At 50.6% G+C, this 16,995-nt stretch overlaps 1 protein-coding gene across 3 annotated transcripts in view; it reads left to right on the top strand.

The window, feature by feature from the left end:
- Positions 1-16,995, top strand: part of SRGAP3 (SLIT-ROBO Rho GTPase activating protein 3) — a 69,148-nt gene that overhangs the window by 42,402 nt on the left and 9,751 nt on the right. For 2 of the 3 annotated variants that reach the window (XM_021409227.1, XM_021409228.1), the window contains exons 7-16: positions 3,606-3,827; positions 4,318-4,419; positions 4,643-4,840; positions 6,139-6,223; positions 7,578-7,605; positions 10,853-10,955; positions 12,748-12,808; positions 13,237-13,314; positions 14,087-14,221; positions 16,683-16,788. In XM_021409227.1, the coding sequence (XP_021264902.1) occupies positions 3,606-3,827; positions 4,318-4,419; positions 4,643-4,840; positions 6,139-6,223; positions 7,578-7,605; positions 10,853-10,955; positions 12,748-12,808; positions 13,237-13,314; positions 14,087-14,221; positions 16,683-16,788 (1,118 nt within the window). Of the gene's footprint in view, positions 1-3,605; positions 3,828-4,317; positions 4,420-4,642; positions 4,841-6,138; positions 6,224-7,577; positions 7,606-10,852; positions 10,956-12,747; positions 12,809-13,236; positions 13,315-14,086; positions 14,222-16,682; positions 16,789-16,995 lie in introns of those variants that run through there. The other variant, XM_021409229.1, reaches the window with a different exon arrangement.

Genomic DNA, 16,995 nt, shown 5'->3' with positions numbered 1-16,995 from the left:
GTGGTACTGTGGGTCGGAGCCTTGGCTGGAGGTGATCCAGCCTCGTGCTTCAGAGTTGGTTACGGAAATGAGAGGGCCCTGTTCTTCCCCTGCTCCATCCCTGTGCGCTCACGGCTCAGTATTTGGCTGAGAACAGATGAGGTTTTTGGGGCTCTGTCTGCAGCGCCGCATCAGACACTGAACCCGATGGCCACAGCTGCTCCTTTGGGAGTGATTGAGTTGGAGCCGCAGGGCCGCGTGCTGGCACACCGCCTCGCATCCGTGTCCCGCTGTGAGGGCGGCCGTGGGTTGGCCGCAGAGGGGATGTGCGGCGTTGGCTCCGCTGCCAGACGTGCTGTCCTCGTGTTGTGGAGGGGCCGCGCTGGGGTCAGCGGGCAGCACTGGGCTGTGGCAATGCCTGTCCTTGTGCCACCAGGCCTCGTGCTGGAACCTGTCAGCGCTGTGCCCGTGGGGCTGCGGGCAGAGCTCCACGCTGTGCAGCCGCTGGCGCATCCCAGTGCCCCCCTGTGTCTCCTCCTGGGGCGGTTTGTTCCTGCTGCTGCCCAGGTCTGTCTCGCAGCACGCAGGGGCTGTCTGTCGTGGCCAGGCATTCCCGTACCTGCGTCGGGACGCTGTTGTGGCCAGGCTTGTTTCCATGCTGATGGCTATGAGGGAGGTGTGGTGGCTGTAGGCCGCGGGGCTGCTGCTGTTCTGTTCTCTGTGGCCGAGAACAGAGCAACGTGTTTTCCTGGAGCACTTCTCTGGAGACCTGAAGGTACTTTCAGGTGCAAGGTAGGGGCTGGTACCAAGTATTGTCATGGCCAAGTGCAATATTACCTCGGTAAAGCATTATTTCATGCTTTGAAACAGGTTAAATACCTTCTACCCATTTAAACAGTGAGATGAATCAGTGCTTCAGAAAGCATTTCATTTTCTGTGAGGTCTGGTACTGCTGTAGCCTTGTTGTACAAGAACTTTGTGTTCCTGCAGAGCTCCTGTACCAGAGTACTGGGGGGAGCGGGCAGGGAGAGGCCCTCTCCTTGCCCTGAGCTGTCGCTCTGCAGCCCCCCAGCCCGGCAGCTGTGCTGGGGATGGGGCAGGATGCATGCGGCCGCCTCTCAGCGCTCTGGGCGGAGCTGTGTGACCTCCTGGGTCTCACTGTTTCTCCGGTTGAACACTGTAATGCCTCCAGCCCTTGTAGGGGTGGTACGAGACTTCTTTAATTAATATACAAAGAGCTTTGAGCTCTTCAGATGAAAGGCGCTGCAGAAGTGCTAAGGGTTGTTATTTGCGCTTCTAATTTATTTTCCGTCACAGGGGGGTGAGAAGGGTGAGAAAATGCCATTTGTTCTGGAGCTGGAAGCTGGAGTTTGAAGTCTTTTTTTTGTTTGTTTGTTTCTTTCTTTCACACTTGTGTTTCTCTGGGAATGGTGTGACTGCCTGTGCTCCTTTCCCCTCCAGGCAGCAGTGCACAGAGTGCTAGTGCAGTGCTCAGGGCTGGGACCGCAGTGCTGGGACACATAGTGAGGTGCTGCCCTCGGAGCTGCTGGCTGCAGCACGAGCTCTGTGTTCACAGAGAGGATCTCATGTAGCGTTTCTTTCCACACGTCTGGCATTACCTCCTCAAAGACTCACGGTGCTGTAGCCAACTTGCACCCCACTTCCCCCCTTTGATTCCCTGAGGAGCCATTTTTTTGAATGTTGTTTGCTGAATGCAGAACTGCACCAGACCTTAATTGACCCTATTTTAAACTAATGAATGTAGAAGCTAAATAGCAGTAGGATAAATAGTGGATTATGACCATTTGATCTGTCCTACCCCTGGCTGGGGTTAAGCAGACTGCACTGTGGATCTGCAAGCAGGGGCAGTCCTGTTGTGCTGTCACTGCTTGTTCCAGCACAGACCAGCAAGCACAGATCTGTGTGACATGATGTGAGCTGAGGGTTGTCCCTTCACGTGGGCAGGAGGAGCAAGGTGACTTCTCTGGCTGGAGCTGCTCGTGGCACCAGCTGAGTCTTCAGATTTCACTTTGAGTTTGTCAGTGCCGATGTTCTGATGCAGAGTTGCTTTCTGTGCCATTCTGCATTGGTTAAAGTGATTCCTGTGGGCACTGCAGTGTTGGAGGGGCCTCTGTCCTGTGAAGATGGCTTTGTGCTGCCAGAAGTAGGGGGGAACCTGGTGCGTGAGCCAGGGTTCTGGGCAATTTGGTTACAGCTCAGACAATGAGGACTTTCTTCTCGTTCTTTAATTAGTGTGACATCAGAGCTTCTTAACTGTAATGTATGTGGCTGGCGGGTGCTAGCTCAGTTCTGCTTGCTACGGCAGCATTCTCGCAGTGCCCATCAGCACGTTCTCCCTCAGTGTCTCCAGCGGATGTGGCTCTTGTGCTGCAGCCCTCCCACTCCGTGGGAGTGTCTCTGCAGATCGCTGCACTCACGTGCAGGTATGTGCAAACTTCAGACTGTGCCCGTGTGACTGCTGCTCACTGGCTGTGCTGGTGGCAGTGCGTGTCACTGTGGCCCACAGCTGCACCCTGGCTGTGCCGGGAGAGAGGCATCCAGGGGACATGTGATTACAGAACTCCGAACAGTGGATGAAGCTGTAGTTATCTTACTTTACATCCTCTGTCAGGAACTTCAGCCCTCTTATGTCCAGAAATAGATGTGCCTCATTTTTGGATTGCAGCCTCAGCATTCTGCTGCAGTCTCCTTGCAGCCCCGCTAGCATGGCTCAGTCTGATGTGCTGCTCTCCAGCTCCCAGCTGTGCCTCGCCGTGCCCCTCCTTTCCCCACAGAGTCACTGCTGGCATCCACGTGCTGGGTGCTTGTGGCAGGGCCATGCCTGGTGCTGTGCTGCAGTCCTTTGGGGACTGGGAGGGGCCCTGCTGAGATGGGAGCTGCTGCTTGCTCAGCTGTGATTTGGTGTTTGGAGCAGCAAATCCCTGAGCTGTTGCTATACTTAATGTGCCAAATTTAATTATATCAAAAAGAGAGTTTAAAAACAGGCTTTTGCTGCCCAAATACTGTGCATTAGGCAGTTAGCTCTGAGTTTTAGCATGTTATCCAAGATGAGCGTGATCAGTTGTGCATGAGGAGCAGCCTTGTCATGAGCTTCCTGGTGAGGGTGGAAGGGCGTGCATGCACTGCAGGGGGGGCCCTTTGGTACCACTGTGCTCAAGCACCTGTCAGAACAGGGTAACTCAGGGAATGCTTCTTTGTGCAAAAGGTACCGGCAGGACTGCTGGAGGTGAGGGCAGCCCACGGCGTGGCCCTTTGGCTGCTTTTCCTGGTGACCTTTGCAGGGCAGGAGTTTTGCCATCAGTGCAGCCTTGCCCCGGTGCTGAGCAGCCAGAGAAACCATACTTTGGTGTGATTTTTGGCTTTCTCTCTCTGAGAACCACTTGTGTCTTTTCCCAGCGAAACCAAGGGCATTAAATTCTTGTGCTGTGCCTGGACACCAGTGCAGGGTAGTGCACAGCCCAGCTGTTTGTGCCCCTGGTACCTGTTCTTCCTCAGTCCTCCTCCTTTCTCTCCTTTCCATGTGGTGTTGCAGTGTACTGATGGCACAGCGATGGCAGTGCTGGTGGTACCTGTGCCTAACTCAGTCCTGCCGTGCTGTTCCACAGTGCTGTGACCTGGGGTTCCATGCCAGCCTTGCACGGACCTTCCGGACGTACCTGTCTGCTGAGTACAACCTGGAGACATCCCGCCACGAGGGCCTCGACATCATCGAGAATGCTGTGGACAACCTGGATGCGCGGAGCGACAAGCACACCATCATGGACATGTGCAACCAGGTCTTCTGTCCTCCGCTGAAGTTTGAGTTCCAACCCCACATGGGGGATGAGGTACGACACTCACTGCCGTGGAGCTGCCTCGCAGCCTGGCCCAGGCCTGGTCCCTCTTAGCCATCACCCTTACATCATTTCTTCCCCCCTGCTCTGTCTTCATGTGCTGCTATTCATGTTTCCTTTTTTAATGAGACGCTTAGCTCATTAGCAGCGCTCCTCCTTTCAGTCTGCTCTTTGGGAGAGGACAATTACAAAGCCTGTGGTTTCATCCTCAGCTTAACTGCCCAGCAGATTTGATGGTAGGACTTTGATTTACCTGCTGTAATTGGGAGGCTTCAGAGTGCAGCTTTAAAATGCTGAGCAGAAATGCTTTGTGCTAGCCGAGGTCCACAGCACTGCTGCTTGGAAACTGGGCCACGCTGCCTGGGAGGGCTGCAAGGAGCTTGTGGGTGCTGAGAGAATCTTTCTGGTATTTCTGTGTATATAATGTCTGGTCCGCGTGCAACCCATTGAACTCCTCTCCTGTCTCTGGCATCCTCCTGCCCAGGTGTGCCAGGTCAGCGCCCAGCAGCCTGTGCAGACCGAGCTGCTGATGCGGTACCACCAGCTGCAGTCCCGCCTGGCCACCCTCAAGATAGAGAATGAAGAGGTAAGGGCTCACCCTCTGCCTTGTGAGCAGCCTCACAGGTTGCTCAGTCTTCTGCCTCATGTGCTCGGGTGTGGGGTCTTCCAGCAGCAGTGCTGAGATCTCCCTTTGCAGCTCCTGCCGGGGCAAGCCTAGTACTTACAAGCTGCTTGTGGGCCAGTTGTTTTGGCTCTGGATGTCATTTTTCCGTTTGCTTCCAAAACATGCTGTCTTTTATACCTGATAGGTACGAAAAACTCTGGATGCCACAATGCAGACTTTGCAGGACATGCTGACAGTGGAAGATTTTGATGTTTCAGATGCCTTCCAGCACAGCCGCTCCACGGAGTCGGTGAAATCAGCTGCTTCAGAGACCTACATGAGCAAAATAAACATTGCCAAGAGGAGAGCCAACCAACAGGAGACTGAGATGTTCTATTTTACAGTGAGTCTCATCTCCTGTGATGCAGGACACAGAGCATTAATTGCGAGGACCGAATTGCATTTTAAGTGTTCATTAGTGAAGAGCAAGAACCAATTCAGTCTTTCACTGTTTGTCTTCTGTATAGTTTGGGATTGGAATACGTTTCACAGCAGCATGGCAAAACATAGAGAATGATACTCCAGTGTCTGTCTTGTTCTTGTTTTTAACAGAACTACTGCAGCAAGCAGTTTTGACCCAAAGTTTATGGAAGTCAGCAGGAATGGCTTAGCACTAGGCAGCGGGCTCCAGATAGGCCCAGCTGATGGTTCCTCTGGAGGCCTTTCCTGTTTTGAACCTTCAACTGAGCCTTACTTTTCTGGTCTACACAGCTAAAATCTGCCCTGGGCCTACGGTTGAAATAAACAGCCATTTGCATCTTACACAGGCATTGTGGGAAAGCTGTGCGAGCTGGGGTTCTGTGCTGCGTGCATGCTGGGCAGCGGCAGCCTTGGGCAGGTACTGCATATCTGTGCAGGTCTTAAGGTTCTGTGTTATCACACTTGAAGCAGTAGGACACTAGCTCAGCAGAAGTGCCCCTCATTTTAATGTGGTTAATAGGCTACAGTTAGTAGTATTGTGTGATATATACATGCGCGTGATTTTCAAGTGCTATTATTATTCATATTCTGGCAGGGAGGGCAGAAATCAGTGCATTATTTTGTTTTGAGTTGTGCTTATTTCTTTAATTTTGCAAGAACTTGTGATTTTTTTTCCTATTTTTTTTTGTCTTTCATTTTTCATGCCTGTTTCCCTTACTCTTCCTCTATAAAATCTCTTGCTCTGGAGCACTGCTGGGTGCACAGCAGCCTGGCAGTGCAGTGAGTCATGCCGCGTGGCTTTTGTTGCTCAGTGCGCTGCGTGTCCGCTGCCTGGGCTGCTCTGCTGCATCGCCTGGGTGTATGGGGGCAAAGTGCTGCCAGGGGAGGGAAAACCTCTTTGATTTGCCAGGCTGTTCTCAGAATCCTGACAAAAGAAAGTTTACTTTGAACTTTTTTCTTTGGAGTAACTTGCATTCCCAGGCAGGGGATGCGGCACCAAGGAGACCAGGCTAATAAGTAGATCTTCAGGACTGTGGCTGGGGCAGCGGGAGGTGATTATTAGACCGTGCTCCGTCCTGCAGTGCATCTGCTGCCTCGCTTGTTAGAGCCTGGCAGCCTCTGCGTCCCCTCAGTAGCCCCCCAGGCGAAAGTAGACATCAATTACAGATGATTATTGCCAAGAGCCTTAACCAACCTTGCTTGTTCTGTTCTTAATTCCAGAAATTTAAGGAGTATTTGAATGGCAGTAACCTTATCACAAAGCTCCAGGCTAAGCACGACTTGCTGAAGCAGACTCTTGGGGAAGGTGAGTTGTGGGGTTAGGTCCAGGGAGGAAACGTGTGCTGCCAGCAGAGCTCTGGCATCTGGCTCTGAGCTCTGGCTTTGGTGGTGCGGGGACGGAGCAGGCGGCTTGTAGAGATGGGCCCTTCTGAGCTCTTCCCAGAGATCCCAGATCTCAGCACCAGACACAGGCCTGTTTGGTATCTACAGGGCTGTGGCTCCTGGGGATCGGTGCAAGAAGTGATTAATCTCCTGATGATGATTTGATGCCTGCCCTGCTCTCTCACACAAAGGCACTATTGCAGCTGTACTTGGGAGGAGGAGCATGGTGTCAGTCACTGCAGTTCTCTGAAAGTTGTGCAAAAGCAGCTGTGGAACGTTTTCACATGGAAACTTGCTGAATTTCTTCCAGGTCATGGGACTGTCCTGCTATGTAGACATTTGGCAAATGTTTGGCCCAGAAATGCAGAATGCAGTGTTTCAGCATGAGCTGATTCTCTTTAGGAAGAAGCCTGGGTTTGCTAAACGCTTGTGTGGAATTCTTTGCTTTTTCAGTGAGGAATTGGCTGCAAGCTTGCTTTCTGCAGGTGCCAAGGGAGAGCAGGAAGGAGGCATGTTTGGCCAAATGCTTCCTTTTATGTGCCTTAGAAAAAAGGAAGACTAAATCTGCTTTCTTGGCCTTCAGAGAAAGGCACAAACAGCATGTGAAATGGGTTTAGTTTTTACAGTGGATTGACAAACACTTTAAAAAATGAACAGATCTTATCCCTGGTAATATGCTGCTGTTTATGTTAAATCCAAGCACTAAAAATACACGAAGGGAATGAGAATATTGACAGCCAGAATAGTCTGCTTGATGATGATTAGATGGGCTGTTATCTCATAGGAAGAGCCAGGGAGCAGAATTACACCGCTGTACTCAGATGCTATTAGTGGTCCTCCATGAGGCAGTTGGATAATCTCAGCAGCCTCCCCAGGGGCTTTTGCCCTTATCAGCCTCCCCCCTTTCCTATTTGAATGTGGCCAATACCCAGCTAGGGTAAATGAGCACTTATTGCAGAGGACCTGCAGTGCGTCTGGTTATTTTTTTCCAAGATGGACTTCATATTGCAAATAAACCTTTAATGTCAGTGGGAGTTTTCCCTCCCTTGTGACTGAGCCCTGGACTTCTAATGCCTCGTATGGAAGAGGTTTGCATAGCAACCAGCTCGGCATCTCCTGCAGCCTGCAGGGCTTTGAGGCACAGTCAGCCTCTTTGCCACAAGCAATTAACTCGGGGCTTACGGAGCCAGAATGGGGGAGTGAGTGCTTGTGCAGCCGTGTTTTAAGTCATTTTCTGGTGATGTGAAGAATTGATGGAAACTTATTTTTCTTCATAGGTGAAAGAGCCGAATGTGGAACAACCAGGTGAGAAGTTTCTTCTGTTTCATCTCTATTTGGGAAGGGTCTTTGGCTTGTGCTGGCCATGGAGAGGGTGGCTTTCTTTGCTGCTGATACAGCTTGGTGGGGCTGGAGGGCAGGCAGGCCCTGCTCCCCACGTTGCTGACATGCTTCCTGGCTGCGCTGCCTCCAGTGGAGTAGTTGGGGTGATGACAAGCAGGGCCTTGGCATTGCTGCAGTGTAATTTCTAGCTGACTGGCACGGAAATGCCTGGAAGTGCTGTGTCAGCACAGTGCATTGCAGTGCCTTATAGGCACAGCCGAGGTTGGGTTGTGTTCAGACAGTGCAGCATGAGCGTGTTCACCTGCTGCCTACCGTTCCTGTTTGTTTAAAGGCTTCAATGCATCCTCTAGAAGCCTCTCCTGTCTCTTGCTACTTTGCCTAGGAGCACAGAGAGTGTTTGTATTCCCACACTTTGATCCAGCTACAGCAGGAGATAGTGCTAGGGGTGAATGTAAAGGAAGGAGACATTGATCTGTGTCCAGTCTGTAAAGCATCTCCGCAGAGCTCTGGTAGCTTGTTCTGAGCGTGCTGCTTTCATAACAGTAAGACATGGGCCAGCAAAGCCTGCTGATGTCTCCCCAGAATGTGTAGGACCTCTCTCTGCATAATCTTTTTACACTCTCATTTCAACGTTTAATTCAATTTGCAGTACAAGCAAAAAAAGCTGCATGCATTCCATGTTTGAAATGCCGAAGCAGATGGTAATGGCAGGGCTGCCCAGGCAGGCAGGAAGGAGGCTGCCTGACAGAGAGCAGGGGTGAGCGGGGTGCCTTGGTCTGCTGCCTGCTGGTGGAGATAGGCTGCAGTGCAGTGCTGTGCCAGGCCAAGCAGCATCAGCGCTGGGGTTGCAGTGCAAGGTGGAGAGGTGCTGTCAGGACAGAGGGAGCTTCTGAGCCCAGGGAGAGCAAGAGAGCAGGGACACAGGCTAAGAAATCCAGATGTCCTCAGGTATCACCACAGTGTATTGTTCCTGGAGCTGCCCTTGGCCCTTCCCTACCTCAGTGCTGGGTGCCCTGGGGCACTTGGCTTGTCCAGGCCCCCTGTAGAACATTGGGTACCGAGCTGATCCTCCTCTGTCACTGCCTTTCCCAGGGTCCCAGCAGAGCTGCCCTGCAGGGCTCTCACATCTCCAGTGCCTGGTGTTGCTTGCACACCCCTGTGAGCTGAGCTCTGGTCCTTTGGGAGCCCCAGGCTGGCCTTTCTGCTGAACTCGCTGATGAAACCAGGCTAAATCTGAAAGAGTTTGCTCTCGGGTACTTTGTTTCTCAGGAGTGGGTGCCCGTGGACTGGTGGTGATGCAGGCCAAAACAATCAAAGGAATGAATAACAGCCTCCTACATGAGGGATGATAGCAAAACTCCCTGCTGCTTCTGTTTGCTTTTGTTTCAGCTTTTGCTTTTATACACAAAGGAAAACAAACAAGAGACAATCTCCTTCTTGTGAGTTCAGGCAGAGCAACCTTCCTGCAGACACAGCTGGAGGAGGACTGCCCGCTGCGAGAGGAGATGGCACCTCAGCAAGCAGCCCTGGGCTGCAGCACGTGGCCGCTCGGCTGAGGGGCAGGGGCACTGCTCTGTGCAGTGGACATTTCTGCTGCAGTGGTTAGTGTAGGCTGGGGTAGAGCGTGGATCCAAAATCACTCAGAGAATTCATGCCATTTTTCTCTCTTTTCTATATGTGGGTGCTTGTTTCTTAATGTCCTTCATTATCAGAAGAAGTGAGAATGCAAACTCTGTTAACAGAAGCAGCCGCTCCAGGCTCCTGATCCCAACGTTAAAATAAGTCATGTGTTTCCATGGCTGTGTTCCAAGACTAATGCATGTCTGTAACCCTTGCTGAAGTCAATGGAGTCCTCTGGATCTGTTCCCCAGGCTGGTGAGGCCCCCGAGTCCCTAGCTGATGGGCAGAGTCACACTACTTCCCAGTGCTGCCCTGCGTTGTTTGGTGGAGCTGTGGGTGGCTTTGCTCAGTGTTGTGTATTGACAAGGCTCGCTTGTTTCTTTGGATCTTGGGTTCCTGGTGACTTTTTCCTGCCAGAAAGACCAAAGACCATTCATATCCCTGTGATCCTCTCCCACACAGAAGATAGCTGCAGACAGGGGTTCCCACTGTCCTCTTTTAGACAGTGTGTGAGCAGAATGGGGTACACTTTTCTATAACAGGATCTCTTTGGTGTTTTCCAAGGGCTAACTGTAGTTTGTTTGGGGTATATCAAGGGATCGGTTGAACGCTTCAGCAGCTCTTGGTGCTTTTTCAGGATGGCAGAGTGCTGAAGTGGTAGAAGTAGGAGGCTGGTGTTAAAAATCCTTCATTTTACATCTAAAATGTTATCCTTGGTAGTAGAGCAAACACTGGGCAGTGGTTGCGATAGCTGGCACCTCAGGAAGGGAGAATTGTCTGTGGGTTGTGTGTAAAGACAGTTGTGCTGAGCTGTGCTTAGCAGCTTTATTGTTTTCTTGCTTGAATAAAGGAAATCCTGCGTGAAGAAAATTGCTGCCAACCCGTCATCCGTTTAGGCTGTGGTTGCTGGTGTGCATATCGCTTTGTCACTGGCTGGGGACGATTGCTTTTTGTGGTATCAACTGGGAGTCTTCGAGACACCCATTGGAACAGCCAGTTAGGTTGCTGTGACTGCATCAGAGGTTGGTGTGCGCCTGATGGGCAAGTACTAGGACACTGTGGGGATGGAAAGTAATGGGCAGGTTGTCTTATTGCTGTTAAATGTTTATATTATCAAGATCAATTTGAATGTGTTATTTAAATAGAGGCCACGGTCTTGACTTGGATTTGAAATTAAGAACAGCTCTGATGCTGCTCTGGGCTGCCTGCAGGCAGCTCCTCCGCACTCAGGCACCTTCCAGCCACACCTGAGCTCAGCCTGTCCCTAGCGCCTGCCAAGCCAAAGCCAGGCTGCCGGGCCCTGGGACCCATTACTTTGTGCTGGGGTCACCAGCCTCCGGCTCTGGGCACGTCTCTGGGCTGAGCAGGAGCTCCCACGTGGCACTGAGCTCCTTGTGAGCCTTGTGGGCTTGGCCTGAGTGGCTGCAGCCAGAGGAGAGCAGCCACAGCACTCGGGGCCATGTGCCGAGTCCTCGCCACGGGGGTTTCTGTTGGGTTTAGTTCTTGTTCTCAGTCATAACCTTTGAGATCTCACCCATTCATTGCATTTATGTTGGTGTTTTGTTGATTTCTTTTGTTCATTTTCTCCCAGGCCCCCATGTCTTCCCCCTAAACCACAGAAAATGAGGAGACCTAGGCCTCTCTCAGTCTATAATCATAAACTCTTTAACGGCAATATGGAAACGTTCATTAAGGTACTCGCTGGCTGACAGTAAGAGCTGATGAACGCTGTGAATGTAATGGCGGCTTTCCTGTCCTGTCTGCCCACTGCTTTCCTGCCCTGCACCCAGCCGTGTGGCCGGCGGTTCACCGCGGTGCCAGCTCCCCCTGCAGCCGCCCCAGCCCGTTACGCCCGCACCGCAGCTCGGGGCGGGGGGTCCTGGCAGCAGAGCATCCCCATGGGCAGCACAGGGCTCCTGCCTCGTGCCCCAGCTCCCCGCAGCAGGGCAGCACGTGGGGCCTGGCTCAGCGCCCTGTGGCCCTGCACCGCCTAGGTCTGCTGGGCCACGTGGAGCATGGCATGGCGGGGTTAGGGTTTTTTCTCCAGACAACGTCATAAATTTGAGGTAGGGAAACCACTGAGGGGTGAATGGGATTTTCGAGGTGGATTTCCCCAGAATATACTGATTAGAAACTTTAACAACACACCCCGTCACTTTTTCCTTTCTACTCCATATCTGGTGTTCTTGCCCTAGGGTGGAAGGAGCAGGCAGGCTCACAAGCTCCTGGGTGTCTCTCAGTTGTAGGGACCGGCAGCCTTGAGATGAAATGCCGTGCACTGGGAGGGTAGACCTGCCCTTCTGACCCTTTAAGAAAATACAAATGCTGAGCAGCCCAACTGGTGCATCGCAGCACGGCTACCGGCAGCCAAGCAGAGGAGCAGTGTTGGTTTGGGCAGAGGCTGGGCCTGGGGCTTGGCCCATAGCACACAGCCTGCTGTCCAGCTGTCCAGGGCTTTGTATCTGGACTGATTTTTTTTTTTAAAAAGCGATGCTGCTCGAAGCCCTTCCCGCTGAGTACTGCTGTGCAGTGCTGGCTGCAGTGGGATGCTGCCTGGGGCGGTGCGGGCCGGGCACTGCGGGTGATGCTAGGGGCTGCTCCGGCCGCGAGGCTCGGTGCTGGCATGGGCTGGGGAGGGCGGGCGGGTGCTGCAGGGCTGGGCTTGGACCTTGCTAAGCTGCCATTGCATTTGAGCGTTCATGGCCTCCAAAAGAGATGCTTACCTCTAACTGAACTCATCTTTGCTTAATCTTTTCTTTTTTTCCTGCTCTGCTGCTTTTTTGTGTTCTCAGAGGAAGGAGGAATGCGCGAACAAGAAATCAGGTATTTACTGCAGGCCCGTCTGTGAGACGGAGTAAATTGACCAGAGAGATGCAACTGTACTGGGCAGAAAGAGCCAAACAAAGCCCTGAGGAACATGAGCTCCCCTTATGACAGCAGGCACTGCTCACGTTCCCCTGAGCTCCTGCCCCGTGGGGCGGCTGTGAAGGAAAAGCCAGAACCCAGCACAGGCTCAGACACAGGCAGCGTGCATTTCACAGACTGTAGCGGGGGTTTTTATGTTTTTTTTTTTTCTTTAGCATCTGCTGATAATGACTCTTTCTTTAGGTGGAAATATTGTAAGCTCTGTTACTGGAAGCTTATTTCATCAGTCAGGTACAGCACAAGATTTATTTTGGCTCAGCATTACACCTGTGAAATGGAGTAACTGTGATCCAGTTGCATCAGTCCACTATCGCAGCCAGATAGTGAGCAAGCCTTTGTCACACACTTCAGTGAAAGCTTTTTTGAGTAATCGAGTGCACACAGTGTATTCAGCACTGCTAGATGGCTTGATGTGTGTAACACCTCCTTTTCTTGCCTGTCCTCTTACTAAACTCAATGGCACTGATTTTCAGATCTGTTTTTGCAGCTGTTAGTGCATTTTCTGTGTGTTATTATCAGTTAACCAGTAAATTTTTGCCTTTTTTTCTTTCTTCCATGAAGGATTCAGGACAGGCCATTCCGCTGGTCGTGGAAAGCTGCATTCGTTACATCAATTTGTATGGTAAGTTTATTCAGCAATACTGACGGCAAAACTTTCTGCAAAGGTAATGAGTTACTTGCAAGCAGCAGAGAAATACAGCAGAGATGCCCTTGGCGCTCGCTGTGTAGCTGCAGGTTATAATTACAGTGGCACCGACTGTGATGTAACATTGGATGACTGACAAATATTTAGGTCTTGTTAGCACTCATCCACGTTAAATTGTTTGCTTAGGCCCTGGGCCAGCAGCTGCTCTTCCAGCACTTTGATCTGGGGGCCTTGCTGGAGAGTAGGAGCAGGGCTGGCTCATGCTGGGCTGTCTGCTTCTTGCTCTCTGAGCCTTTCTCTCTGGGTGTGCTGACTGCTGGTTTTTGCTGTTCTTCACTAGAAAGCAGCATACAGCAGTTAGTGAATCTTTTCCAAAAAAAAAAAAAAATATTGTTCTTTTCCAGGCCTTCAGCAGCAGGGTATTTTTCGAGTTCCTGGCTCACAGGTAGAAGTCAACGACATCAAGAATTCCTTTGAACGAGGTGTGTTGGCAGGGCGCGTGGTCAGGCCTCCCTCTGCCTGTGCTCCTAGGGACAGTGGTGGCACCTGGGGGGGTGTTGGGGACACTAGGCCTTATGTAAATCCAGTGATTAAGGCCTTCCTGTGAGAGAAGCTGGGAGGCTCTCTGCTTCTGGCTGTCCTGGTGTTGTATCTCTGCAATGGCAGTCACCCAGGGGGAGAATAGCACCAGTGGGGAGAGCTGCAGAGATTTTCTCCCCAGCCATTAAGTGTGGAAGCCATAAAATGATTTGTTGAGAAGCCATTTTCAAGGAGTTTTTATCAGTTGCCAGGACAATATGGGAGTGACAGTGCTGTCCAGAGCCATTTGGTCTGTTCCAGAGGTCTAACTGCATACTCCAGGCAAGCTGGTCTCCTCAAGCTATGCCCTGCTATAGCTCAGATCTGCTCAGCTCTCCAAGCTGTTGCCTTAAATGCAAAAAATGCACTGGGCTGGAAATGGTGCAATATAACCAATTAATAATGTCCTCATCTTCAGGAAAGTTTTAAAATGTCAAGAGTAAACTACATACCCTGGATTTTTATAGGTAAGGCTGTAGCATGCCTGGGCGTGACACTGTGTTGCAGAGTACCTTATGAAGCTCTTCTCTTCCTGGGAAAATGCACAGAATTACCATTCCACACATGAGGGTTTTCTGAACTGTGGGAAGGTCTTCTCCAAGTGAGGGGGAAAAACCTTGCTGTGTTAGTCCAATCTGACTGTAATGCTGGAAGTAAAAACTCTTCCCTGGGCAGGTGAAGATCCCCTTGCTGATGATCAAAATGAACGTGACATTAACTCAGTGGCTGGAGTCTTGAAGCTGTATTTCCGAGGACTGGAAAACCCCCTCTTTCCTAAGGAAAGGTTTCAAGATTTGGTATCTACTATAAGTAAGTATATGTGACGTGTCTTCTTGGAGAGTAGGGTGGGACAAGAAAAACAATAAACAGGGCAAATACACCGGTGCTTTGCAGCATATGCTGTAAGAGGGGTTATAGGTCTGCAGTGGAAATTGTGAGGAAAAGGCATTGAGGATGCACGCTGTCAGCTCTGCAGGTAAGGCAGAGGTGTAACATCTTGTTATGGCTCCTCTAAAATACAAAGATCAACAGGCTTAGACCAGTGGGCTGTACGCACGTTGCTTGTTGCATGAGGGCTCTTTGGTCACTTGAACACAGCAGGCAGTGTCTTCCTGCACATCTGTCTGCATGGATCACAGCTGTTCTTGAGCTGTCGCATGCCGTGCTGCTGGGACCCAGAGAGTTTGCTGCTTTAGCTCAGCGTCATCTGCTAAACAAAGCAGTGGTCAATACCTCATGGCTGCTCAGGAAACTTCTCTGATGCAGGAGGTCAGCAAAACTGGTTTCAACCTCACACAGTCAGGGGTTCTCAAAGTATTTGCTACTTGCTTTTCCTGTCCCAAAGGAAAATGAACTGCTTCGGGCTGTGAGCAGAGGTAGAAGCTGAGCTTCTTCATTGTGAAATGATGTGAACCAACTGTTGGGATTGGATTCAGGGGAGAAGCCTGGTCACCCCTTGTTCTGTCCTGACTCCTCCCAGCCCGACTTGTTCCTGTGCAACTGAAGAAACAGGTCTCCTAGCTGGGCTTTATTTCTCTCGATACCTTGTGTAGTGATGGCATTTATGTATTGGTGAGTCATGGAAATTACTCCCCTAGGGCAAAAGAAGGTGGCAGAATAAATTCAGTGCATTGGAGACTATGGAAGAGTGTTGTGCACTGTGGCAACAGGATGCCTTTGTTTTATGGGAGCGGAGCTGGGCAGTGTGGTTTGCCTGTTGGCCTGCGGGTGCTCTGGGGCTGACGAGTGAAGGGCTGTGCCCTTGCTTAGCTGTCCCTGCTCAGGGCTCCCTCCTGCCTCATAATGTCAGTGTGCATAACTGCTAGAGATTTAGTAATGTCAAGAAAGACAGATGATACCTGGAGGGGAGCAATGCAGGGATGGGCTTGTTTCAGAAGAAGAATGTACTCTTATTTCTTAGGAACATTGTTTTATAGAGTAGCTTTAGGAAATTTGCTGTTGCCTTTCACTTTTGATGTGTAAAGCAGTGCAACACGCCTGTAATACTGCAGGCAAAGGAAGCTATTTCTGCACCAGATCCATGCCTCGGGCAGGGAGCTCATCGGGCTGCAGAGCAGACTGCGGCTGCCCCTGGGCTCTGCAGCAGCGGGAGCAGAGCCCTGGGAAGTGTGCCCAGTGCTGTGCAGCCAACCCTAATTAATGCCAGTTCGCACCGTTTGTTAAGCTTTTGGAAGCTTCTTATTGCAAACATAATCAGTGAACTTCCTGGGTTCTGCCTCTGGGAGCCGTGCGGTTCCCTGCCAGTGTGATGGGGAGCGCTGATAAAGGAAGGGCTCCTTTTCTCCTTTTGCTTTCTGGGGAACTGAGAATTTACATGGAGACATCCCTTAAACATGCATGAGAAGCAGGTGGGTAGGAAAGGCACTTTGCTAGCGAAGGTTCATTCTGGGGCATGCCTGTGTTGCAGAGCGATTGGTGGTTACTCCATTAATCCTCTGAATTGCAGCCAGTTAAAACATTTTGGTAAGTAGAAAGGCGAGTTCTTCAAGCCAGCTTGTTCCTCTGGGTGTTTCGGAACAGATGCCTATTGTTGTATTGCTTTATCCAGTGTTTGTTTAGTATTTTTATTTTTAATGTATTCTTAAATAAACACAAATAGCAGAAATGAAGAACCAGTAAGCTGTAGTGGGATGAGTTCATTCCTCAGGAGGAAAAAAAAAAATTCTGAAACAAAATATAATAAAGATTTCTGGTTTTGGATTGAAGGCAAAATTGGTTGTGAATTTTTGAAGCAGTGGCAGCCCGGTGACATGTCGGGGAATTTCATTCTGATTAGCGAATGTCAGGGCTTGAGCCAGCACAGAGGAAGCAGCCCGCCGCTGATGTGGCTTGTTCCACGCATCACGGGCTGCCTGGCCTCAGGCTTTCGTGCTCTTTGCCAAAGGGCAGAAGTGAATCTTACAGTGCCAGCTCAAATTAAATTCCCTTTGAAACCAGTGGGAAACTTAAGCAGAAGGGCTGAGGAGGACCTGGTATTTATACCCATGAAAGAGCAAAGCTAATGAAAACCTCATCTTAAAACCTGCGCTAGAACACCAAACGGTGCACCGTTTTCCAGAGCCAAATTGGCTGAAGCTTCTGAGAAACAGAGAAGATGTTAAGTAACTAAATAATGCATTAACAAGCATTTTAAAAATGAAACCGTAGAAATGCCTTTATTTGCTGTTTACACTAAATCTTGGCCATATGTAGGAATTGACTCTAGTCCTGAGAAGGTTTAAAGATATCCTTCCTATTCCATGTGTTCCAGAAACTGAGAATCCCACTGAGAGGGTGCACCAGATTCAGCAAATCATCGTCACTCTGCCCCGGGCTGTCATCGTTGTCATGAGATATCTATTTGCCTTCCTCAATCAGTGAGTTTCTTTCTTTCCTAAATTGCTTGTTATCTGCCTTTATTTCAGGGCTTCTCTGTCTTTTTTTTTTTTTTTTTTTTGCACAAGTTACTTTTGGTATTGCCACAGAGTTTTATTTTGCCTCTTCCTGGCCTGGCCTGGCCGTGGCTGTGTATTCGGGGAAGATGCACAGCTCAGTGATGATCGTGGTTCTGGGTGCTGGGGGGC

Source organism: Numida meleagris, chromosome 11 (genome assembly GCF_002078875.1).
Source record: "Numida meleagris isolate 19003 breed g44 Domestic line chromosome 11, NumMel1.0, whole genome shotgun sequence".
NCBI classification, from domain to species: Eukaryota; Metazoa; Chordata; class Aves; order Galliformes; family Numididae; genus Numida; species Numida meleagris.
The sequence above is the reverse complement of the archived record's forward strand: the minus strand, read 5'-3'. Positions and strand labels throughout refer to the sequence as shown.